This window comes from Brienomyrus brachyistius, unplaced genomic scaffold (genome assembly GCF_023856365.1).
Source record: "Brienomyrus brachyistius isolate T26 unplaced genomic scaffold, BBRACH_0.4 scaffold69, whole genome shotgun sequence".
NCBI classification, from domain to species: domain Eukaryota; kingdom Metazoa; phylum Chordata; class Actinopteri; order Osteoglossiformes; family Mormyridae; genus Brienomyrus; species Brienomyrus brachyistius.
Genome location: NW_026042344.1, coordinates 995,102 through 1,020,256, shown reverse-complemented (window position 1 = coordinate 1,020,256; position 25,155 = coordinate 995,102). Strand labels below are relative to the sequence as shown.

The 25,155-nt window shown below is 41.6% G+C and overlaps 1 protein-coding gene and 1 long non-coding RNA gene across 4 annotated transcripts in view; both read left to right on the top strand.

Moving 5' to 3' along the window:
* Nucleotides 1-24,951, top strand: part of LOC125725680 (uncharacterized) — a 206,011-nt gene extending 181,060 nt beyond the window's left edge. For both annotated transcript variants that reach the window (XR_007387525.1, XR_007387526.1), the window contains exon 2: nucleotides 24,024-24,951. This is a non-coding gene — a long non-coding RNA (uncharacterized LOC125725680). The remainder of the gene's footprint in view (nucleotides 1-24,023) is intronic.
* LOC125725675 (uncharacterized) lies at nucleotides 21,975-24,951 on the top strand. 2 transcript variants are annotated; one of them, XR_007387524.1, is made up of 3 exons: nucleotides 21,975-22,586; nucleotides 23,267-24,078; nucleotides 24,139-24,951. XR_007387524.1 is itself a non-coding variant. In XM_049002549.1 (2 exons), the coding sequence occupies exons 1-2, from the start codon at nucleotides 22,579-22,581 to the stop codon at nucleotides 23,982-23,984; spliced, it is 726 nt and encodes a 241-aa protein (XP_048858506.1). In that variant the 5' UTR covers nucleotides 21,975-22,578; the 3' UTR covers nucleotides 23,985-24,951. The 2 variants fall into 2 exon arrangements, 1 of the variants encoding a protein (XP_048858506.1); XM_049002549.1 differs by having other exon boundaries at nucleotides 23,267-24,951.
* Nucleotides 24,952-25,155: the final 204 nt, after the last annotated feature.

Here is a 25,155-nt window from a genome sequence, read left to right as displayed (position 1 = left end):
TGTGCAGGTCCTGACCCTTCAGTTAGAGTAGTCCCATTCCCATAAACTAATAAACAGTGTGAAGAATGGGAAATGGAGAGGATTATAAGATTCTGGAAGAGTCTGTGTCAGGAGGGGCAGGCCCCTGAGAAAGACTGCAGACCCATATCTAACCAGTCAGAGCGCATACCATACTGCCCATATCAATGTCTGATATATCAGGGAAATTCTAAATATGCGTACAGGGTGGAAAAGCATTGTGGGCAGTTTAAGCCCTGGAAAGGGGGACAGCAAGATATTATGGCGAACAAATTGAGTTTTTTCAAGGGACTTATTTATGAGTGTTTTACAAATGATAGGCCAGAGGAGGTAGGCATCTTCTGGGGAATATGTGGAACTGTTTGGAATGTGAAAGGTCCCTGATTACAGAACGGAGAACTATCACGTGTTCCGCTGGATGCGCTAGAAAACCAGAGTGTGCCCCTGGCAGATGTGTAGTGGCTGTGTGGTAAGGAGGGCGGATTGAGGCCTACTCTTCCCTATAATTGGGGAGGCCTCTGTGCTAGGATAATGTTAGTCAGCAAGGTGGATATATATTCTAGAAGACGACCGTCTAGGTCCCGCAGATTTGTTGCAAATTACGAGAATGATCCCAATGTATATATAGATGCAATTGGCCAGCCAAGGGGCATTCCAGAGAAATATAAGGTGAGAAGTGATAGCTGCTGGTTTCGAATCGATATTGATTTGGCCTACTATTAACAAAAATGTGGAATGGATAAATTATTTGTACTATAATCAGCAGAGGTTTACCAACTATACTCAGGAGGCACTCGCATCTCTGGGGGAGCAGCTTCAGGCCACCAGTCTGATGGCCTGGCAGAACAGGATAGCCCTGGATTGGCTCCTGGCAGAAAAAGGGGGAGTGTGTGTGCTGTTCGGGGATCAGTGCTGTACGTTTATTTTTAATAATACAGCCCCGGATGGTTCCTTTACTGAGGCTATGAGAAAGTTGCCGGGGTTACAGGATGAGATGGCAAGTAATGCAGGACAACATGATGGGTTGTTTGACTGGTGGTATGATATGTGGGGAAATTGGCAGCAAGCCCTTATGAAAGCACTCTGTGTGGGTGCTGTGCTCATTTTTGCTCTGCTACTAATCTTTTGTTGTGTAGTTTCTCTTGTTCGCTCCCTAGTGGGGAGAGCACTGGCCTGGCAGGCGACTATAGCTGCAATGTCTAGAGTGGTGGGAGGACCGTTTGGAGCGGCATCCTCCTGGACCAACACGGAAACGGATAGCGACATAGACACCTTGGATGCAGTCCTGCCCATAGCTGAAGTTCGGCCGTACCGTGTGTGAATACTCCGGGCGGGAGACCTGCAGCATGCCTGCCTCCCACGACATCTGGGATTTTCTGATTATGACAGACTGTCTGTTATAGTAGTATGCAATGTTATTAGTTAACCTTTTACTTATCTTTGTATTAGATATATCTAGATTTTGTAGTCCTGCTATACATGCAATATATTCATGGGAGGTCATTTTATGGCGATCCTCCCCTCCCTTCCTGATGTACCCTCTGTGCTGCTGTTGGTTGATTCTCAGTGTTAGTAGTTTGTGAGCCATGCCTGCCATGGACCCCGAAGGGGGGGGGCGCGCCTGTGGCGGGCTGGGAGTGGAATTTCCCTGGGTGATAGGGTTTTTGCCCTCCCTCCTGGGCTGGATGGACAGGATTGTGTGTGGGGGAAATATATTGAATATTATTTAGCACTATATAACGTAGAATACAAGTATTATAATATTATTAAAAAGTATGCCAAATATCCATGATATTATGTTTACAATGTAAACATTATAATGTAATCAACACAATGTAATCAACTGAGTATGTATTTGCACCTTTTGTTAGTCTGAGTTTCTGTTTATGTTACTTTGTTAGTCCTGAATCTATGAATATTCACTTTTATTAGCGTATATTTTATCACTATGTTAAAGGACAAATATATTATCAACCTTCTAGTTAGACAATGTGTAACAGGCTGAAACTGCCAAGGTTTACTACTGAAGGAAGGGATTCGCCTGAGTTCACCAGAAGTTCACGGCTGAGCATTTTTAAAAAACCAAGTGGAGCTGCTCGCGCCACCATTATGTTCAGCCGAGAGGCCAAACGGTAAAAGAAATGATGGACAAACTTATCACCTAGGGGTGTGGATTAAGGGAAAAAACAATGATTGTGAATGGATGAAGGAATGATGATGCTTAAGTGATGAGATAAGAAGAGAATGATAATGATAAGAACTTGGTGTAAAACAGTACTGGACACACTTTACGTGTCCAGCCTTGGTTGTAACTTCATTGTTGCAGTAAAGACTGAATTCTGGATACTACACAAGCGGCCCTCTGACTTCTGATTTGGCGGGGAAGGAGAAAAACCACGACATAAACCCTCAGAACTGGTGTAAGAATCAACTTTTGGGTGTTTATAGTTTCCTGATTCGGGATACAGCAGTGCATTCTGGGAGCCGTCTGTATCTCCCACAGTGAAACACCCAGCGAAGTTAGGAAAAGAACTTATCCCTTGTTCTTTGGTAACAGATGGAGGCGTTTCATCATCACGTCCCTCCTTGCATAGGCATAGGATGAAATGATCCACCAGGGATGTCAACTGGGGTACTAAGGGCAGGGCGTAGCTTGGTCTTGGGTCAAACTGTCTGTCACAGACAGATGTGATGTTAAAAGTATAATAATTGCAAAATAATGGTAATATTGCTGTTTTTTGCTAGATGTAGGTGTTGAGGCTCAGAGGGAGGGGGATGAGTGACGTGGAATTGAAGATCCACAGTGAGAAGGCAATCAGCGGTCACGATCAGCCTCAGGGGTTGAGACTAGACCTGGTTGCCTTTCACTCTGCAGCAGGTTTGGAGAGCAAGTTAACCTCTAGCTGGGCTTGTGGTTTCGATATCCGGCCCAGCTCTCTTTGGGTGTGATAGATTAATTTTTATTTGAAAGCTGTATCACAGTAGTTTTGAAAAAATAAAACAGTCATTGAGGAAAGCAGAATTCATTTATTAATACATTAATAAATTCATAATTACAAATATAAAATGTCTGATAAAAACAAAGCCTTATTTAAAAAAAGTTAAAATGTCAAAGCTCTGAGAAAAGTTAAAACGTTAAAAATGGGCTGCCGGGGTTAAAAGCTTTTAAAGAAAAAAAATGATACCTGCCTGTACATCCATATTTAACTTGCGGTCTACCTGCTGAGCCTTTCTGCTCACAACGGGTTGATTGATTATGTCTGCGGAGGCCGGAAAGGGGAAACTTTCAGCGCGATGCCTCATTCTCAGTAATGCTACCACGGAGGAAGCGTCGTGCCTGGATGTGTTTATTTACATTTCCCCTTTATTCAGGTACGGTATGAGCATATTAGCTTCTCAATTGTTAATATGTTTGCTGCGCTATTTTATGTGTGTTTTATTAACATGTCGATTGTATGTTGAGTGTGTTTTGAAGCTGTATTGTCAGTTGTAAATTGTTAATCAGTATATGGCTAAGCGGCTAGCTGAAACTTCTTCCCCAGTGGCGGGAACAGAACGACCTGAGGCCAGCTTGTTGTACAGCGTGTGCACTCTGCTCAGGTCAAGCTCAGTAAGACGCACACAAAGCATTTGGGTTTTGGTATGTTTGTGGGTGTACTTTGTTACACATTTATTCGTATGTTCACTTCTTAAGTGAGTCGCCATGATAAGAAACGGATAATACGAAGGGACAAATGCTATATGTATTTTTTTGTTTATTTTCTGTAGATTCTCATTTGTCAATTTAAGGTCATGTTTATTGATTAATAGATCCTTGTTATACTTACCTGTTACACTTGATTTTATCTGTTTTAAGAAAAGTGAGAGATGTTAGTGTTTATTTACCTTTACAGCAGAATGGAATTACATTCGGATCTAACAGCTGGATGAGCTGAAAGTGCATATAATTGGTGCAATATTTTGTTTTGAGAATAACCTTATAAATGCATATTTAATTGTTGGAATATTTTATTTTGGACAAAACGATGTATCTCTGCAGATGTTTTGAAAATAATACACATATATTCTCGATAATGCTACCACGGAGGAAGCATGGTCCCTGGATGTGTTTATTTACATTTCCCCTTTATTGAGGGTGTTACATGGGCAGTTTACATGGTCTCCACGTTGGATTCCTCTCAGTTCTCTGGTTTCCTCCCGCAGTCCAAAGACACGTGGTTCAGGTGAATTGGTGCCTCTAAAAGTACCCATAGTGACTGTGTGTGAGTGTTTGCCCTGTGACAGACTGGCATCCTGTCCTGGGTGTTCCCCTGCCTTGAGCCCTGTTCTGCCTCAGATCAGCTCCACGCTCCCTTTACTGTACTGACCCTGTACTTAATAAGAATGTGCAAGATAGATGGCTGAACTAACGTACATTGAAATGCTTTTTGTACAAGTCATGTCAAGTGATTTGTATTTAAAAGGCACATTAACAAACAATACATGTTATGGCAAAATGCTGTAATTAAAAATGCTACAATAAAAACATGAAATACGTAATACAATCAGAGACATTGGACAAAGTTACATAAAATATATAATTTTAGTAATTCAATGGGGATAAGATAAAAGCAGGAGTAACTGTCTCCAGGTCTTTGGCTGAAAGGTGTGATTTAAGCCTGGCTATTGAACTCAGCTGACAGAAACACCCCTTCACAACAGAATTTATTTGTTTATCAAACTCAATGATGAATCAAAGATGAAACCAAGATTTTTAGTATGTGACCGGAAGTTTTCTGAATGAGACCCTAATTGTTCTCTGAGATCATGAACAGACCTTGAGTGACCAAATCTCATTACCTCTGTCTTGTTTTCATTAATCAGGACCAAAGTCATTGCGGTCCTGTTCTTAATGTCCTCCAGACAGTTAGAAAGGGCCATCAGAGAGCAGCAGTATCCAGGTTTTAATGGCAGATAGAGCTGCATATCACTGGCATAGCAATGATATTTTACATAATAACATTCACAAATAGAGCCCAAAGGAAGCATGTATAGACGGAATAGGAGAGGGCCTGTATCACAGGACTGGATATGTTTACAAGTAAGGTCATAGTACTGAAGGGGTGTGGCCATCCCACACAGTGACAAGCCCATTCATTCACCTCATCTAGGCCTTTTACTAGGGATTTAAGGTCCTGGTTTTCCTCTCAGACCCTAGAACACACTGCCAGGCTCAGATTCCCAATCCCACATCCTGCTGAAGCCCTTCCCAAGATCAGACACTAGTTTTGTTTTCCTTGTTCTTATAATAAAATGATGGTCTTTGCCTTTTCAGGCAACATCATCACTGTTCTGTTAATTACACATGACCTAATCTAAGTATTATACAAGCCAAGCATCATCACTTAGAGATGTCATGATGTGGAAAATCCTTATTCGGTTAATTATTTTCCCCACAGGTGCTGACAGTGTGTCCATAGTGAAATGGGTCTGTGTACAGAGAGGATGATCTGTTACAATCCCATGTTTCTATGGTGACAGATATAAAACTCATGTGAAATACTGGTGCAGAGGGTATCATGTGAGGTCATGTACTCCCATAGTACACACTGACTCTCCACAGGAGGGTAAAGTGTCAGTCAGAGATGATCTTGACTACCGAGTCTTCACTGTGACCATCAGCAATCTGACAGCTGAGGACTCTGATCGGTACTGGTGTGGTGTGAAGATCAGTGGAGCCTCTTTGATCAGGTTAATCTGTCAGTCACTCATGGGAAGATGTCTGTACTGCAGACTGTAGCCAATGAGATGCACAGTATGTAACATGTCATGGAGTCAAAAAGGAAGGACATTAACACAAACACTGAAGGAAAATTGTTTTAATATTTAAAAAATCTGCATTTTAATTTAATTCAATGTGATAAACGAGACTTGGAAGAAGTAACAGTGTCAGCTAAATTGGGCGACTTGATGAGGTTAAATATGATAAGTAATATGTTAAAAAATGTCAGTTTATTGGGCAAACATTTACATATGCATGTTGTGATGGGCTGATATTCATAAACATTTCATTGCTATGCAAATCTTTGAGTGTTTTACCTGTGTGTTCAGGTCCTCCAGGGCTGTCTGTGGACAAACAGGAGGTGACGGGTGTGGATGGAGACAGTGTCAGTGTTACTATGGAAACAACAAAAGACATAGGATGTTGTGTAAGATTGGGGGTTCCTGTGCATCAGAGAGATCAGTGAGTTTGCATGGGAGGCCTGTCCTGATCAGGGATGACACAGAAAATAAAACCTTCATTGTGACAATGAGTGGGCTGGAGAGGAAGGACACTGGCTGGTATTGGTGTGCTGCTGGAATCCTGCAGATTCCAGTTCATATTACTGTTAAACATAAGTAATTGATTTAAATCTGCCTGTGAATTATTTATGCTTGAATATAGATACATACTAATCAACCCAGCAGTTTCACTCACGAAGGGGTTTGTGCTTCTTTGTGGGGATAATCCCCTATTTATCAGCTGTTGTGAAACAGAGTTATTTATTGGGATTATTGTTTCAATGATAGTGGCACGGTGGTCCAGTAGGCGGCGCTGTTGCTTCACGCCTCCATGTTTAGGGGTTTGAATCTGGCTTCTGCTCTGTCTGTGTGGAGTCTGCATGTTCTCCACATGCTGTGTGGGTTTCCTCCAACAATCCAAAAACGCACAGTCAGGCTAATTGGTGTCTTTAATATTGAATGTGTGTCTTCTAGTTTATGATCAGTCTGTAATATGACAAAAATCACAGCGTTTTCCACAGACATACAGCCAGTCACTTGTCATGTATACAAATCCAGACAAATCCATGTAGCTTGCAACATAATTCAGGCATTTTTTCATCTTTGTGAGGATGAATTGTTACTAATGGTGTGCAGACTGACTAACATGTCTGTAGGTGGTTTTTCATTGCAGCGTAGACCAGTGTTACAGTTGTACTCTGTAATATCTGTTCCAGTGCTGCATCCATCCATTGTCTGAAACTGCTTGTCTAACTCAGGGTCCCTATGGGCGCAAGGCAGGGAACGTCCCATGACAGGGTGCCAACCCATTGCAGGACACGCTCACACTCCATTCCCTCGCACAAGCACACCTACCGGCAATTTGACAACTCCAATTAGCCTCAGCATGTTTTTGGACTGTGGGGGGAAATCAGAGTCCCTGGAGGGAACCCCACAATGACACAGGGGGAGCATGCAAACTCCATACACACGGAACTCCAGCGAAGACTTGAGTACACGTGCCAGAGGAGTGAGGCGACAGTGCAAACCCTGCTTTTTATTAACTATCCTTTCTCCTGTTTCTCTGCACATGATGAAGAAGGAGGGGATAATGAAAAACGGAGGTAAGCATTCAGCAGCATTTACAGTAGTGTGGGGGTCCAGCTAGCAGCATTTACCTGATCACACAGTAATGGGAAACTGTCATTTTAATTTTAAGGGAAAAAAATATTTTTTATTTCATTTTCTTAATAATAAACTTGAGATCCCATCCCATCCAGAGTGAGCCCTTGCCTTGTGCCCTGTGCTGCTGGGGAACAACTGCAGGCCTGTTTTTACAAAATAGTGCAACATGTTGTGTGATAATCTCTAGCTATTTTCATGCTCTTTGTTAATGTCTCCTGTTCCTCACATGTGTCCTGTGTAATAGTACAGATGTGGCTGTACCGTGTTTCTATAAAGCATGTAAGACTTTACTGTTCACATCCACCCTCTTATTCAGCTCTTTGGTCCAGCTGGCTCTGTATGTAGGACTGAGCTGATCGGTGCTGCTGTCGATTATCAAGGTGGTTTTACTTCAGTCAGAACAGATTCACTGTTTTGTTCTTCAGGTTTAAACCCTAAGGAGTAGGTTAAGTCCAGCCTTGGCTTCCAAGCTGACGTTTTTCTACATATGTGCTTGTGTATCATGGACAGTAAGAGGGGGCAGGCAAGGAGAGAATTTCTCTTTGGTGATCAATAGAGTGTTATTATTATAACGTCTAAAACGTATGATGGTCTGTCGATAAATCAATAACAATATGAATGAAGTGAATGTTTATCTAAAGAAATCAGAATGACAGTATATGTTATTTAACAACCTGAACACAACACGAAACGTTAGCAGTAACATATGATGCTCTGCTGCCTTCAGTGAAAGTCCTGACATAATGTCTTTTAACATTTGCTTTCATAGCGCTGTTCTACATTAAACATTTTGAAACGAAGCAGCCGAACTCGTGCCAGCGGTACGAAACGCGTCGAAGTTTCCCGACTCGACGCTGGAAAAGGCAGGGGCCGGACTGACTGTAGGGGGCGTGGCCAGAGACAGCCTGGCCACTGTTCCAAATCATGGGTGCATGTTACAAGTCCGGAACATATTTTAACTTAGTACTAACTTAGCATCATATTTGATCTAATTCGACTGAATATTCCAGGTTTCCATCTCTCATGCATCTGGTGTGACGTGTTTTCAGACTCTCAGGCTGGCGCAAAGAAATCTTACGGCAAGTCTATTTTACACTAGTATAAACGTAAAATCAGCGACACCAAAGGCGTTGGAGTAGTTTGCAAAACCTACAGACTATTTAAAAGGTAACACAACTGTTACATAGGTTTTATATCCGTGTGTCTGGGTGTGCAGACTTGTGGCGAATTGAACGTCTGACTCCGGTCAGCTGAGCAAAGTTGGTAACCTTGGTATTGTGTGTAGGAGATTCGGTATAACTATAATTTCGTTCTCCATTTACATGCCGGAAGTGTCTTTAAGTGTTATGTAGTTTTGCCTGAAACGCAAAAATAAAAGAAAGCAATTAGAACTAACCAGTTGCTGCTGTAGTGATTGAAGAGCTTTTGTCGGAAGTTGGATTCGAACCCACGCCTTACTTCGGAGAACAGAATGCACCTTACTTCGGAAGGCTGTTTACGTTGAGTCGGGCGAATGAGACCACTCGGCCATGGGGCAGTTTCCAGTTAAGCCCTAAGGAGTAGGTTAAGTCCAGCCTTGGCTTCCAAGCTGACGTTTTTCTACATATGTGCTTGTGTATCATGGACAGTAAGAGGGGGCAGGCAAGGAGAGAATTTCTCTTTGGTGATCAATAGAGTGTTATTATTATAACGTCTAAAACGTATGATGGTCTGTCGATAAATCAATAACAATATGAATGAAGTCAATGTTTATCTAAAGAAATCAGAATGACAGTATATGTTATTTAACAACCTGAACACAACACGAAACGTTAGCAGTAACATATGATGCTCTGCTGCCTTCAGTGAAAGTCCTGACATAATGTCTTTTAACATTTGCTTTCATAGCGCTGTTCTACATTAAACATTTTGAAACGAAGCAGCCGAACTCGTGCCAGCGGTACGAAACGCGTCGAAGTTTCCCGACTCGACGCTGGAAAAGGCAGGGGCCGGACTGACTGTAGGGGGCGTGGCCAGAGACAGCTTGGCCACTGTTCCAAATCATGGGTGCATGTTACAAGTCCGGAACATATTTTAACTTAGTACTAACTTAGCATCATATTTGATCTAATTCGACTGAATATTCCAGGTTTCCATCTCTCATGCATCTGGTATGACATGTTTTCAGACTCTCAGGCTTGCGCAAAGAAATCTTACGGCAAGTCTATTTTACACTAGTATAAACGTAAAATCAGCGACACCAAAGGCGTTGGAGTAGTTTGCAAAACCTACAGACTATTTAAAAGGTAACACAACTGTTACATAGGTTTTATATCCGTGTGTCTGGGTGTGCAGACTTGTGGCGAATTGAACGTCTGACTCCGGTCAGCTGAGCAAAGTTGATAACCTTGGTATTGTGTGTAGGAGATTCGGCATAACTATAATTTCGTTCTCCATTTACATGCCGGAAGTGTCTTTAAGTGTTATGTAGTTTTGCCTGAAACGCAAAAATAAAAGAAAGCAATTAGAGCTAACCAGTTGCTGCTGTAGTGATTGAAGAACTTTTGTCGGAAGTTGGATTCGAACCCACGCCTTACTTCGGAGAACAGAATACACCTTACTTCGGAAGGCTGTTTACGTTGAGTCGGGCGAATGAGACCACTCGGCCATGGGGCAGTTTCCAGTTAAGCCCTAAGGAGTAGGTTAAGTCCAGCCTTGGCTTCCAAGCTGACGTTTTTCTACATATGTGCTTGTGTATCATGGACAGTAAGAGGGGGCAGGCAAGGAGAGAATTTCTCTTTGGTGATCAATAGAGTGTTATTATTATAACGTCTAAAACGTATGATGGTCTGTCGATAAATCAATAACAATATGAATGAAGTCAATGTTTATCTAAAGAAATCAGAATGACAGTATATGTTATTTAACAACCTGAACACAACACGAAACGTTAGCAGTAACATATGATGCTCTGCTGCCTTCAGTGAAAGTCCTGACATAATGTCTTTTAACATTTGCTTTCATAGCGCTGTTCTACATTAAACATTTTGAAACGAAGCAGCCGAACTCGTGCCAGCGGTACGAAACGCGTCGAAGTTTCCCGACTCGACGCTGGAAAAGGCAGGGGCCGGACTGACTGTAGGGGGCGTGGCCAGAGACAGCCTGGCCACTGTTCCAAATCATGGGTGCATGTTACAAGTCCGGAACATATTTTAACTTAGTACTAACTTAGCATCATATTTGATCTAATTCGACTGAATATTCCAGGTTTCCATCTCTCATGCATCTGGTGTGACGTGTTTTCAGACTCTCAGGCTTGCGCAAAGAAATCTTACGGCAAGTCTATTTTACACTAGTATAAACGTAAAATCAGCGACACCAAAGGCGTTGGAGTAGTTTGCAAAACCTACAGACTATTTAAAAGGTAACACAACTGTTACATAGGTTTTATATCCGTGTGTCTGGGTGTGCAGACTTGTGGCGAATTGAACGTCTGACTCCGGTCAGCTGAGCAAAGTTGGTAACCTTGGTATTGTGTGTAGGAGATTCGGTATAACTATAATTTCGTTCTCCATTTACATGCCGGAAGTGTCTTTAAGTGTTATGTAGTTTTGCCTGAAACGCAAAAATAAAAGAAAGCAATTAGAGCTAACCAGTTGCTGCTGTAGTGATTGAAGAACTTTTGTCGGAAGTTGGATTCGAACCCACGCCTTACTTCGGAGAACAGAATACACCTTACTTCGGAAGGCTGTTTACATTGAGTCGGGCGAATGAGACCACTCGGCCATGGGGCAGTTTCCAGTTAAGCCCTAAGGAGTAGGTTAAGTCCAGCCTTGGCTTCCAAGCTGACGTTTTTCTACATATGTGCTTGTGTATCATGGACAGTAAGAGGGGGCAGGCAAGGAGAGAATTTCTCTTTGGTGATCAATAGAGTGTTATTATTATAACGTCTAAAACGTATGATGGTCTGTCGATAAATCAATAACAATATGAATGAAGTCAATGTTTATCTAAAGAAATCAGAATGACAGTATATGTTATTTAACAACCTGAACACAACACGAAACGTTAGCAGTAACATATGATGCTCTGCTGCCTTCAGTGAAAGTCCTGACATAATGTCTTTTAACATTTGCTTTCATAGCGCTGTTCTACATTAAACATTTTGAAACGAAGCAGCCGAACTCGTGCCAGCGGTACGAAACGCGTCGAAGTTTCCCGACTCGACGCTGGAAAAGGCAGGGGCCGGACTGACTGTAGGGGGCGTGGCCAGAGACACCTTGGCCACTGTTCCAAATCATGGGTGCATGTTACAAGTCCGGAACATATTTTAACTTAGTACTAACTTAGCATCATATTTGATCTAATTCGACTGAATATTCCAGGTTTCCATCTCTCATGCATCTGGTATGACGTGTTTTCAGACTCTCAGGCTGGCGCAAAGAAATCTTACGGCAAGTCTATTTTACACTAGTATAAACGTAAAATCAGCGACACCAAAGGCGTTGGAGTAGTTTGCAAAACCTACAGACTATTTAAAAGGTAACACATGGCTTTCTTTTATTTTTGCGTTTAAGGCAAAACTACATAACACTTAAAGACACTTCCGGCATGTAAATGGAGAACGAAATTATAGTTATACCGAATCTCCTACACACAATACCAAGGTTACCAACTTTGCTCAGCTGACCGGAGTGAGACGTTCAATTCCCGTAAGATTTCTTTGCGCCAGCCTGAGAGTCTGAAAACACGTCACACCAGATGCATGAGAGATGGAAACCTGGGATATTCAGTCGAATTAGATCAAATATGATGCTAAGTTAGTACTAAGTTAAAATATGTTCCGGACTTGTAACATGCACCCATGATTTGGAACAGTGGCCAGGCTGTCTCTGGCCACGCCCCCTACAGTCAGTCCGGCCCCTGCCTTTTCCAGCGTCGAGTCGGGAAACTTCGACGCGTTTCGTACCGCTGGCACGAGTTCGGCTGCTTCGTTTCAAAATGTTTAATGTAGAACAGCGCTATGAAAGCAAATGTTAAAAGACATTATGTCAGGACTTTCACTGAAGGCAGCAGAGCATCATATGTTACTGCTAACGTTTCGTGTTGTGTTCAGGTTGTTAAATAACATATACTGTCATTCTGATTTCTTTAGATAAACATTGACTTCATTCATATTGTTATTGATTTATCGACAGACCATCATACGTTTTAGACGTAATAATAATAACACTCTATTGATCACCAAAGAGAAATTCTCTCCTTGCCTGCCCCCTCTTACTGTCCATGATACACAAGCACATATGTAGAAAAACGTCAGCTTGGAAGCCAAGGCTGGACTTAACCTACTCCTTAGGGCTTAACTGGAAACTGCCCCATGGCCGAGTGGTCTCATTCGCCCGACTCAACGTAAACAGCCTTCCGAAGTAAGGTGCATTCTGTTCTCCGAAGTAAGGCGTGGGTTCGAATCCAACTTCCGACAAAAGCTCTTCAATCACTACAGCAGCAACTGGTTAGTTCTAATTGCTTTCTTTTATTTTTGCGTTTCAGGCAAAACTACATAACACTTAAAGACACTTCCGGCATGTAAATGGAGAACGAAATTATAGTTATACCGAATCTCCTACACACAATACCAAGGTTACCAACTTTGCTCAGCTGACCGGAGTCAGACGTTCAATTCGCCACAAGTCTGCACACCCAGACACACGGATATAAAACCTATGTAACAGTTGTGTTACCTTTTAAATAGTCTGTAGGTTTTGCAAACTACTCCAACGCCTTTGGTGTCGCTGATTTTACGTTTATACTAGTGTAAAATAGACTTGCCGTAAGATTTCTTTGCGCCAGCCTGAGAGTCTGAAAACACGTCACACCAGATGCATGAGAGATGGAAACCTGGAATATTCAGTCGAATTAGATCAAATATGATGCTAAGTTAGTACTAAGTTAAAATATGTTCCGGACTTGTAACATGCACCCATGATTTGGAACAGTGGCCAGGCTGTCTCTGGCCACGCCCCCTACAGTCAGTCCGGCCCCTGCCTTTTCCAGCGTCGAGTCGGGAAACTTCGACGCGTTTCGTACCGCTGGCACGAGTTCGGCTGCTTCGTTTCAAAATGTTTAATGTAGAACAGCGCTATGAAAGCAAATGTTAAAAGACATTATGTCAGGACTTTCACTGAAGGCAGCAGAGCATCATATGTTACTGCTAACGTTTCGTGTTGTGTTCAGGTTGTTAAATAACATATACTGTCATTCTGATTTCTTTAGATAAACATTGACTTCATTCATATTGTTATTGATTTATCGACAGACCATCATACGTTTTAGACGTTATAATAATAACACTCTATTGATCACCAAAGAGAAATTCTCTCCTTGCCTGCCCCCTCTTACTGTCCATGATACACAAGCACATATGTAGAAAAACGTCAGCTTGGAAGCCAAGGCTGGACTTAACCTACTCCTTAGGGCTTAACTGGAAACTGCCCCATGGTCGAGTGGTCTCATTCGCCCGACTCAACGTAAACAGCCTTCCGAAGTAAGGTGCATTCTGTTCTCCGAAGTAAGGCGTGGGTTCGAATCCAACTTCCGACAAAAGCTCTTCAATCACTACAGCAGCAACTGGTTAGTTCTAATTGCTTTCTTTTATTTTTGCGTTTCAGGCAAAACTACATAACACTTAAAGACACTTCCGGCATGTAAATGGAGAACGAAATTATAGTTATACCGAATCTCCTACACACAATACCAAGGTTACCAACTTTGCTCAGCTGACCGGAGTCAGACGTTCAATTCGCCACAAGTCTGCACACCCAGACACACGGATATAAAACCTATGTAACAGTTGTGTTACCTTTTAAATAGTCTGTAGGTTTTGCAAACTACTCCAACGCCTTTGGTGTCGCTGATTTTACGTTTATACTAGTGTAAAATAGACTTGCCGTAAGATTTCTTTGCGCAAGCCTGAGAGTCTGAAAACACGTCACACCAGATGCATGAGAGATGGAAACCTGGAATATTCAGTCGAATTAGATCAAATATGATGCTAAGTTAGTACTAAGTTAAAATATGTTCCGGACTTGTAACATGCACCCATGATTTGGAACAGTGGCCAGGCTGTCTCTGGCCACGCCCCCTACAGTCAGTCCGGCCCCTGCCTTTTCCAGCGTCGAGTCGGGAAACTTCGACGCGTTTCGTACCGCTGGCACGAGTTCGGCTGCTTCGTTTCAAAATGTTTAATGTAGAACAGCGCTATGAAAGCAAATGTTAAAAGACATTATGTCAACTTCCGACAAAAGTTCTTCAATCACTACAGCAGCATCTGAGCAACTGGTTGGCTCTAATTGCTTCGTTTTATTTTTGCGTCTGTCTTTGCACCTTATCTGTTTGGCACTATCTGCAGACATCGTAACACTGTCTGGCTCTTGTTCCAGTTCCAGAAGGAACTGAAGGGACAACGAGGTAGGGGGAAATACAAATTTCGTTTCGTTGGAGTGCCAAGCTGTGAAAGGCATTTGGCCAGAAGCCAAGTTAAGTGTTGTACCTGTTATTTAGAAAAAGCAGTTTTCAAAATGCTGCTTTATAATCGTTTGAGATAGTCAGCCAGTGTGACTAGTGAAGGCGTTTTGAGTTTACCTACATAAAGTTTTATTTCTATTTCTATTCTATTTTTATTTCTTGCGTCACGCAAGAAGGTGAGGCCGGGACATAAATACCCTGTGTCACGTGGGACCTCGGGACGCTCCAGTGGGCCAATCTAATTAAGAACTGAGTCCATGAGCCTCCATATTCCCGTCTCTTTAGCCCAACAGAACTTTTCTCAGCATGACACTGACATCAGGTATATGAGTTCAGCCCCCATATCTATGGCCCACGGGAAGCAGGGGGAGGGGCAATATTCCCTGCCCAGTTTGGTTCCTTCACTCTGAAAGTTTTCCCTTGATGCTTTCCGCCTCTTCTCTTTGAGCAAGTCTGTGATATATAATGTTATAGGTGGTTTATCGCATCAAGCCTTATTCCTACCCAGTGGTGCTGTAAATTCATTAGTGTGGAATGGCGTAGTGTGAACCGGTGTATGTGTCCACTTGTGTTTGGATTTGCTTGCAAAATGTCTTTTTGTGTATTTGGTTTTGAACACAGTACTATATTGAACAGACTATCCTGAAGCTTTAGTGAAATAGTGGGCTTATTTTGCATATGAACTTCAAAGCTGGAGATTTTAGGTCCAGAGAGTACAAATCCAGACCAAGATTTTGTTTTAACCAACCAGTTGAGTGCTCTGTGAATGTGACTTCTTATACTACTGGTTGGTTGAAACAAAATCTTGGTCTGGATTTGTACCCTGTGGACTGGAAGTCTCCACCTCTGATGAACTTACAGTTTTGAGAACAGAGTCGCAGTCTCAGCAGATTTGCTTTTATTGTAACTCTGGATAAGAAAGATTTCACCGTGTTTAAATGTTGGTGCCTTTAAATTAAACTACAAAATATTCAGTGTTTATTCTGTTATTTTCAAACTAGCAAACAAGTGTTCATTTTGTAGAAAGGTTACATATTTGTTAAATCAGTATTTGTCAGTGCCTATAAATTAAATACTTAATTTGCACAGCCCAATGGAATACTCAAAATTAAACATCAAACAAACCTATGTCAGAAATTATTTCAATTTAGACTATTGATAAGCCAATGTTCATGATATATCAGGAGATTTTTTAAACTGCCATATTTGAAAGGTTACCTCATTGATGACATTTATCAGCACTGCTCTTACCTGAAAGATATCAGCAGAAATGCACTGTGGACAGGTATCTGCCCGCTGTGTTTACAGTGTCTTGAAGTCCTTAAATCAACAGTGTCAAGTTTGTTTGGACAAAGTTTGTTTTTTTTTTCCTTTGCATGTTTTTCCTTCTTCTTCGGATATAATTTTTTTGTAAATTTTTTTCCCTTGGATGTTTTTTTTGTCTTCTTTAAATATTATTTTTTTCCTTCTTTTGATAATGTTTTTTCGGAACAAGAGCCATACAGTGTTACGATGTCTGCAGATAGCGCCAACTGAACGCAGTGAAGCAGTATCACCTAGGGCATACTCTTGAACCACCCGCAAAGTCCCCTTGTTAGTTACGTATACATCCATCCCACCATCCATTTTCCAAACCGCTTATCCTACTGGGTCGCGGGGGGTCCGGAGCCTATCCCGGAAGCACTGGGCACGGGGCACGGAACAACCCAGAATGGGGGGCCAGCCCATCGCAGGGCACACTCACGCACCATTCCTGATTATATTATTGCACTATATAAATAAAAAGTAAACTTAATACCAGTTGCGGTAATAAAGTGCACAGAGAGTAAGAGAGAGAAGGGCTTCACATAAACTTATGTTCATTAGCGTTTAGTATTCTGATGGCTTGGGGGTAGAAGCTGTTATTAAATCTGGTTGTTCTGCAATGCATACTGCGGTAACGTTTACCAGAGGGCAGAAGTTCAAACAGCTTATGGGTGCGTGGGATCTTTTACGATCTTAATGGATCTATTGTGGCAACGTGAGTAGTGAAGTTCTTGAACCGATGGGAGAGAGCCTGGAGAATTATTTTCTCTGTCATCCTCACCACTCTCTGAAGCGTCTTCTGTTCAGCTGTAGAAATTAACATTAAAGTGTCATTTGTATTAAATATAATTATGCATATGTAGAACTAGGGATATGATCCTATTAAGTATGACAGTTCTGTCTTATTAATACAGGATCGACATCCACAGTAACTGTGTTTATCTATCCATCTGTGTGCATGTGTGTGTGTGTATGTGTGTGTGTGTGTGCGAGCGGGTATACCTGTCCTTATGGGGACACAATGTCCCCATAACGTGATAAATAGCCGTTTTTTTCCCTTATGGGGACTGGTTTCCTGGTCCCCATAAGGGAAAACTCTATTTTATAAAAATCTGTGACTGCTATGGAAAAACTAGAAATGCAAAATCTCTTGTATTTTGCTTGGTTACTTATGGTTATGGCAGGGTGGGGGTTAAGCTTGTCATAGTTAGCGTTAGCATTTATCCCATAGATGTGAATGAGCTCGCCCCATAAAGATAGGTATACCCTATGTGTGTGTGTGTGTGTCCCATATTGCCTGGGCTTCAGGATACCTCATAACCCGGAACTTCATCAGAAGTAGTTAGAAAATGGATGGATGGATGGATGGATGGACGGACGGACAGATCAATAAAAGTACAGGACATCCATTTTACAAAGAACCGTCAACACTAAATGTGTGCACTGGTCATGCTCCTGGAAATTAAACTTCTTTTCTGAAAAGCAGCATGTTCATAAATTAGCTGCTGTTATACCTTGGGGAAACAAATGCAGATGAAACTGTAAAACAAACTGCAGTGGCAAAACAGTTCTGGCTGCCCGCCAGCCCTTCTGCCTGTGCTGCCCTGCCTGCCTACCCTCCTGCCCATGACATCCTGTCGGCGACATGCCACAAAGCAACCCTTCTTTGCCACAGGAAATGTCTGGTGCAATTTCTTTTTTAATTGTACATGTCAATTGCATAATACCTTAAACTAATTCTTTATTATTTCTATCATCATCATCATCATCATCATCATCATCATCCTGATAAGTATTTCATTAGTATTCCACGGTATTTTGATTTTTCAGGAATCATTGTGTGTACTGTATACTTTTAAATTAGTTTGCACTATATGTAGTGTCTCTGCACCTGTGCCTTACGTACTTGCTGCAGCTTGCACAACAACTTCTCTCAGGCATCAGTATAGTTTATCTAATGCAATATTTGTTGTTTGTTTATTAAGTGGTTTTAGGTATTTTGTGTGTTCCACGTAATTTAGTGTAATTAGTCCTAATTGACTCAGGTTTAGTTTGATATTTCCTTCTGTTTGTTCCTCTGCATCATGCTACTGTCATAACATGTCAATGTCTTACCTAACTTTTGTGCATTATGTTTTGGAGAGAAAAAAATCATGACTTTTTTTTTAGATTCATCCACTGATTCTATCACCTCTGACACATCCCCCCTCAATATTTGTTTGTTTGTTTGTTTATGTATTTGCTTGGGGGGTGGAATTAACAAACAGAAATAACTGAATGAATCAGGGTAGTGAAAAACATTTATAAACTTATAATTTTGGTATTGGTATGATCCTGTTCTGGTTAGTTAGCCGAGGGAGTAAATCATCAGGAGTTTCATCTCTCAAACTCCTACTACACTCACTCAGCATCACAGTATGGACTCCCCAATGCAACTGATCTGCACGTACTCTGGGAGGAAACCTGGTTCGGGAACAGCACCATGCAGGACAGACGAGCTCTACAGAGGGTTGTGCGATCAGCTGAGCGCACCATCTGCACCGAGCTCCCTGACCTGCACTCAATCTACAGCAGGCGGTGCTGGACCAAGGCCAAGAAGATCGTGAAGGACCTCAGCCATCCCAATAATGGACTGTTCATTTCATTAGAATCTGTAGAAATTGTGGATAAACTTGTTCTACTTTACTGACACTGTGCAAAAGTCTCTGACCACTGACTGCTATTGTTAAAACTTAAATTGCATCCATTACAAAACTAAAACAATATTTTGAAGCAACTTGTTTAATTTAATTAATTAAATTTTATTTTAATATAAATGTAAGTAATTAGTCAACATGTTTCAATAGCTATGATTATGTACATTACAAACCTAAAATAATATTTTGAAGCAGCTTAAGTTTAATTTAATTAATTAAATTTTATTTTAATATAAATGTAAGTAATTAGTTAACATGTTTCAATAGCTGTGATTATGTACTTTACTCAGTCTAGGAGCCATCAGGATATGCAAATGTTATTTATCCAAACCACTGTGAAACGAACAGTGTTGATGATGACTGGACTGTTTCTTTATTCAACTAAAAGTAATGAATCAAATCTAATCTTTATTTATGACTTTTTTTAATTTAATTTTATCCCCAGTGCTTCGAGCAGGCATTTCCTGCTCTGCCCCGTGTGCAAGAAGACACAGCCAAGCCTCTCAGTGCATCTGGCTAGGGTGTGCATGAAGAGGTCTTCGAAAGAGGCCATCCAGGAAGTGATGGAGAAGGAAAAGCAGAATTCCCTTGAACTTCTGCAGTGGGGCAGGGTCTTCAGCTACAGGCTGAACTTCAGCTACATTATGCCTGTCAAAGTGTGTCAGCTTAGCCATTTCAGAACCTCTGCTAAAATCATCCTAGTATTTGTAACGACCATCCAGTGCAGCCATGTATTTTTTGACTTGGCCACTAGCACACCTCATACAGTACAGCTAGTCAATCTGTCACTGACTTTTTAAACCAGTATAATTAATTATTTAATTGAGCTGTTGGTGAAATTTAACAAAATCATGGAACGGCTGAGGTGCCCCTGGGGAGAAGTTTGGGAACTGAAGCGGTGTTCATCTAGCCATCCAACTAGATATCAGTAACGCTTTAGAAAACAGAAGAAGTTATTACTAGTTTTTATTGTGTTACTCTTAATTTGCACATGTTCTAATGTTAAATTGTGTCATTTATTCTAAGTCAAAGTACACTTGCTACCCAGATAAACAGCTTTAAACATTTCTTTGGACTGCCTAAGACTTTCACACAGTACTGTATGTCTTAGAACATAAGAAATGTACAAATTAGAGGAGGCCTTTCGGCCCATCAAACTCATTTGGGAAGAACTTAACTAATAGCTCAGAGTTGTTAAAATCTTATCTAGCTCTGATTTAATCATCTCTCTCAATATAATATTGGGATAATTTATTCTCTTCAGAGGCCTCCATAGAATAGTGCATCCATCCCCTCACTTATGTTCAGACAGTCAGAATAACAGCATCATCAATTTCACAGCTAGATTTAAAAATTGCTTTAACAGAGTGATTACAGAAAAAAAGGTAAACAAATATTAACAAGATTATTAAAACGCAATAGACATATTCGTCATTCAGACATATTGCGCTTTTTTAAGAGCAGAAGGGATACATTAAATCACGATTATATTTTGTCCATAATTATATATATATATACACATATACAGTGCTCAGCATAAATGAGTACACCCCCTTTGAAAAGTACGAATGTAATCAGTAGCTCAATGAACAAAAGAATAACTTCCAAAATTTTCACAAGGCTGAGTTTTATTGAACACTTGTTTAACTCCATAACATGAAATTAAGGTTAATAATATAACTTAGATCACAAAATCTTCAGTTTTACTCAAATTGGTTGAAGCAAAAATGAATACACCCCGCAACAAAAAGTACTACATCTAGTATTTTGTATGACCGCCGTGATTTTTAAGGACAGCACCAAGTCTTCTAGGCATGGAATGAACAAGTTGGCGACATATTGCAACATCTATCTTTTTCCATCCTTCAAGAATAACCTGTTTCAGAGCCTGGATGGAGAGTGATGCTCAACTTGTCGCTTCAGAATTCCCCACAGGTGTTCGATTGGGTTCAGATCAGGAGACATACTTGGCCATTCAATCACCTTCACCGTGTTCTTCTTCAGAAATGCAACAGTAGCTTTAGATGTGTGTTTTGGATCATTGTCGTGTTGGAAAAGTGCACGACGACTAAGTGCATGGAGAGATGGCAGCATCGTCTCCTTCAGTATAGAGCAGTACATTGTTGAGTTCATGATACCATCAATGAAATGCAGCTCCCCAACACCAGCAGCACTCATGCAGCCCCACATAAGGACACTGCCACCACCATGCTTCACTGTAGGCACCATGCATTTTTCTTTGAAATCCTCACCTTTACGACGCCATACAGTTTTGAAACAAGTAGTTCCAAAAACAGGGATTTTTGTCTCATCACTCCAGAGTATAGAGTCCCAGTAGTCTTCATCTTTTTCCGCATGGGCCCTAGCAAATTCTAGGCGTGCTTTTTTGTGCATGGGCTTTAGGAGAGGCTTCCTTCGTGGACGATACCCATGCATGCCATTCCTCTGCAGTGTGCGCCGTATGGTGTCACGGGAAACGGTCACTCCAGTTTGGCTTTCTACTACTTTAGCTAACTGCAGTGAACTTGCATGGCGATTTTCTTCAACCCTTCTCATCAGCAGACGCTCCTCTCGAGATGTTAACTTCCGTGGACGGCCTGGACGTCGCTGTAAGATCGTTGCACTTCCATCTTTCTTAAATTTTTGGATCACTTTTGCTACAGTATTTTGACTGATAGGTAAAGCTTTGCTGATCTTCTTGTAGCCCTCACCTTTTTTGTGTAAAGAAATGATTGCCTTTCTCAGATTTTGTGACATTTCTCTTCCATGTGGAGCCATTGCTGACAGCATGAAATGGGAAGGGCTTTTCTTTGTTAAGTAATGCCCTTTTATAGTCACCTGTCTGCTGGACACCTCTTAAATGAATCATTAGACTCACCTGTGGTTGAATGCCTGTTAATTAGAATTTTGTAGTCTTAAGTGTGGCTTTTCTCCTAAGACTATAATTGGGGTGTACTCATTTTTGCAACATGGGCTTGAGTGAATTTGTTAGGAAAATCACTTTTTTGTGTGTGCAAATCAACAAATCTTGTTTGCAATCAATGGCCCACATTTGTGAGAGTATTTTGTAATATAGTATCTCATAGAAAATGTTGATTCTGAAAGGAAACTAAAGGTTTTCTGACAAATGTAGTGGGGTGTACTCATTTATGCTGAGCACTGTATATATATGGTGGTGCAGTGGTTAACACTGTTGCCTCACACCTCTGGGACCCAGGTTCGAGTCTCTGCCTGGATTACATGTGTGTGGAGTTTGCATGTTCTCCCCGTGTCCTCGTGGGGTTTCCTCCGGGTACTCCGGTGTACCCCCACAATCAAAAACATGCTGAGGCTAATTGGAGTTACTAAATTGCCCATAGGTGTGCATGTGAGAGTGAATGGTATGTGAGTGTGACCTGTGATGGGCTGGCCCCCCATCCTAGGTTGTTCCCTGCCTCGTGCCCATTTTATTGACATAAAAGTCTGTTCCTCTAATTATAGAATAATATATAGAATAATTATACAAGAGCTATAATTATTATGATGTTATTATTTAATTGTGTGGGCCGTGTTGCTTGATTACATTTGACTCTTCGGCACGTGGGACGCTGCCGGTTTGAAAGACGCAGCTTCACTTGTTTTCTGCACCAAGATGACGAGGTACGTTGCTTTTCTGCTCTGCAGAGGTGTGAGGCAACAGTGTTAACCACTGCACCACCATATATATACAGTGCTCAGCATAAATGAGTACACCCCACTACATTTGTCAGAAAACCTTTAGTTTCCTTTCAGAATCAACTTTTTCTATGAGATACTATATTACAAAATACTCTTGTGAGTAAATTAGTTCATTGCTTTTAAATAAAGTGAATATTGTTGCGGGCTACTGTGTTGGTTATATTTAAATTTTATGTGCAAGTCGGCTAGTTTCCTGTGCCGCAAAGTCTAGATGATATTTCACTTTTGCACGTGCGCTTTCCCGCGCTTTCATGTTGCATTCGGAAGAGGATGCGGGTGGTTGCGCTCGGTGCTGCCTACAGCAATGATATTCCAGCAGACCAGGAGAGGGCAGATGTATTGCAACAAACACAGATAAAAGTAGTGAAGCAAGACCTGAAAAGTTTGTTTGGTGACTAAAATCAGTATATTGCCATTTAGTAAAATTTAAAATTGTTCCAGGCTTCTTTCTTGATTATATGTAAATTGTATGTGAAAGTTAACTAGTTTCCTATGCTATAATGCAGTTGTTCATTGCGAAGGTGTCAGTGCAGAACTGAATTCCATGTGCCAGGAGTGACTGACAGCTCTATTGTATTGCTTGTGTGTTTTTCCTCATTCAGAAACAAACGAATTGCAAAAGCTGTCAGCTGGAGCAACGATCGATACTGGGCAACTTGGGACAAGTGGATGGAAGTGATTGACTGGGAAGATGAGGAAGAGCTGTGCTCCCCAGCAGAATCACCCTCTGACCAGGCTGACCGTTCCATCGTGTCACACACCCGAAAGCCAATTGCCAAGGCAGTTAGCTGGACGGATGATGTGTATTGGGCAGCCTGGGACAAGTGGGATGAGATCATCTGCTGGGGTGAAGAAGGAGAGTGCTCCCCAGCAACTCCACCCATCAACCAGCCTGGGAGGGATAAGGGGTTAGACATGCATGGGTTAGAGGTTTTTCTGTTAAATGAAAGGACAGTCTCCATAAAGCCTGCAGATGACCACCAAGACAGGCTGAAAATAGGAGCCGTAGTGGTCGACCTCTGCCAGTTTGAGCTAGATGGTGTAAATGATAAATTTGAAATTGTCGAAATACAAATTGGAGAGGTCAAATTGGAGGAGACTGCAGAGAGGGGTTTTAATTCAGAATTTGAATTGGAAATTTTGGATGTGGAGATAGAGGTTGTAGACAGTGAATTCCAGCTGAATGCTCTTAATTGGGAAATTGCTGGAACTAAAGTGGACAAATTATTAGTGGAACACCTGAACATAAATAATCTAGAAGCAGGCAGTGTGAAGGTGTCCACATCAAATGGGAATGTGGTATATGTCAATGGTATGTGAGTGTGTTTGGTAATGATGGGTGTGAATGGTGTGTGTAAGTGGTGTGTGTGTGTGTGTGTGTGTATGAGAATGGTGATTGAATGGTGTGTGTGAGGTAATGGCGTGTGAGTGAATGGTGTGTGTGAGTGACAGGTGTGTGAATGGTGTGTGTGAGGTAATGGCATGTGTGAGTGAGTGTGAGTGGTAATGGCGTGTGTGAGTGAATGGTGTGTGTGAGTATATGGTGTATGTGAATGGTCTATGTGTGTGTGAATGGGGAGTGAATGGTGTGTGAGTGACTGGTGTGTGTCTGGTGTTTATGAATGGTGTGTGTGAGTGAATGCTGTGTGAATGGTGTTTATGAATGGTGTGTGTGTGAGTGAATGCTGTGTGAGTGACTGGTGTGTGAATGGTGTTTATGAATGGTGTGTGAATGAATGGTGAGTTTTTGTGTGTGTGTTTGTGTGTGTGTGTGTGTGTGAATGATCTGTGTGTGTGAGCCTGCCCTGTGATGGGTTGGTGTCCCATCCTGGGTTGTTCCCTGCCTCGTGCCTGTAGCCTCTGGGATCCATCTGACCGCCTGTTCCAAAAGGCAAATTGATCCCCACATCCCTGAACAGGAGAAGCGGTTTTAGAAAATGGATAAATGTTCCCAGAGGTGTGAGGCAACAGTGCTAACCACTGTACCATGCATATGTATAGGATATGTAGAAGAATACCTGTTGCAGTTATCTGATGTGTGTGTTTTTCACTCTCCCTGTCGGCCCCTGGAGGTTTGGGCTTCCCCTTTGAGTCTGGTGCCTCCCAAGGTTTCTTCCTTCTAGGGAGTTTTTCCTTGCCACTGTCGCCTATGGCTTACTCACTGGGGGCTTTGGGTGGGGGTGCTCTAAAGCGCTTTGAGACAATGTAATGTTGTGATATCGTGCTATACTTTGTTGTGTAATTTTCTATTTACTCATGCAAATAAATAATTGTTTGATAACAAAAAGCACTTGTTTCATTCTTTTTACTGCGAGCATATCAGTCACTTCCCTTGTGCTCCTGCATTCAAAAATGAAAGTTTGTCCTGCCCTGCACTTAATTGCCATGGATTCTACGGGAATGCAGACCTCTACTTTGGTGGAATCCTGCTGTTGTTGTAGATGGTCTGCTCAAACGCTTTCACATTGTGTACAAGCAGATTTGTTTCTGT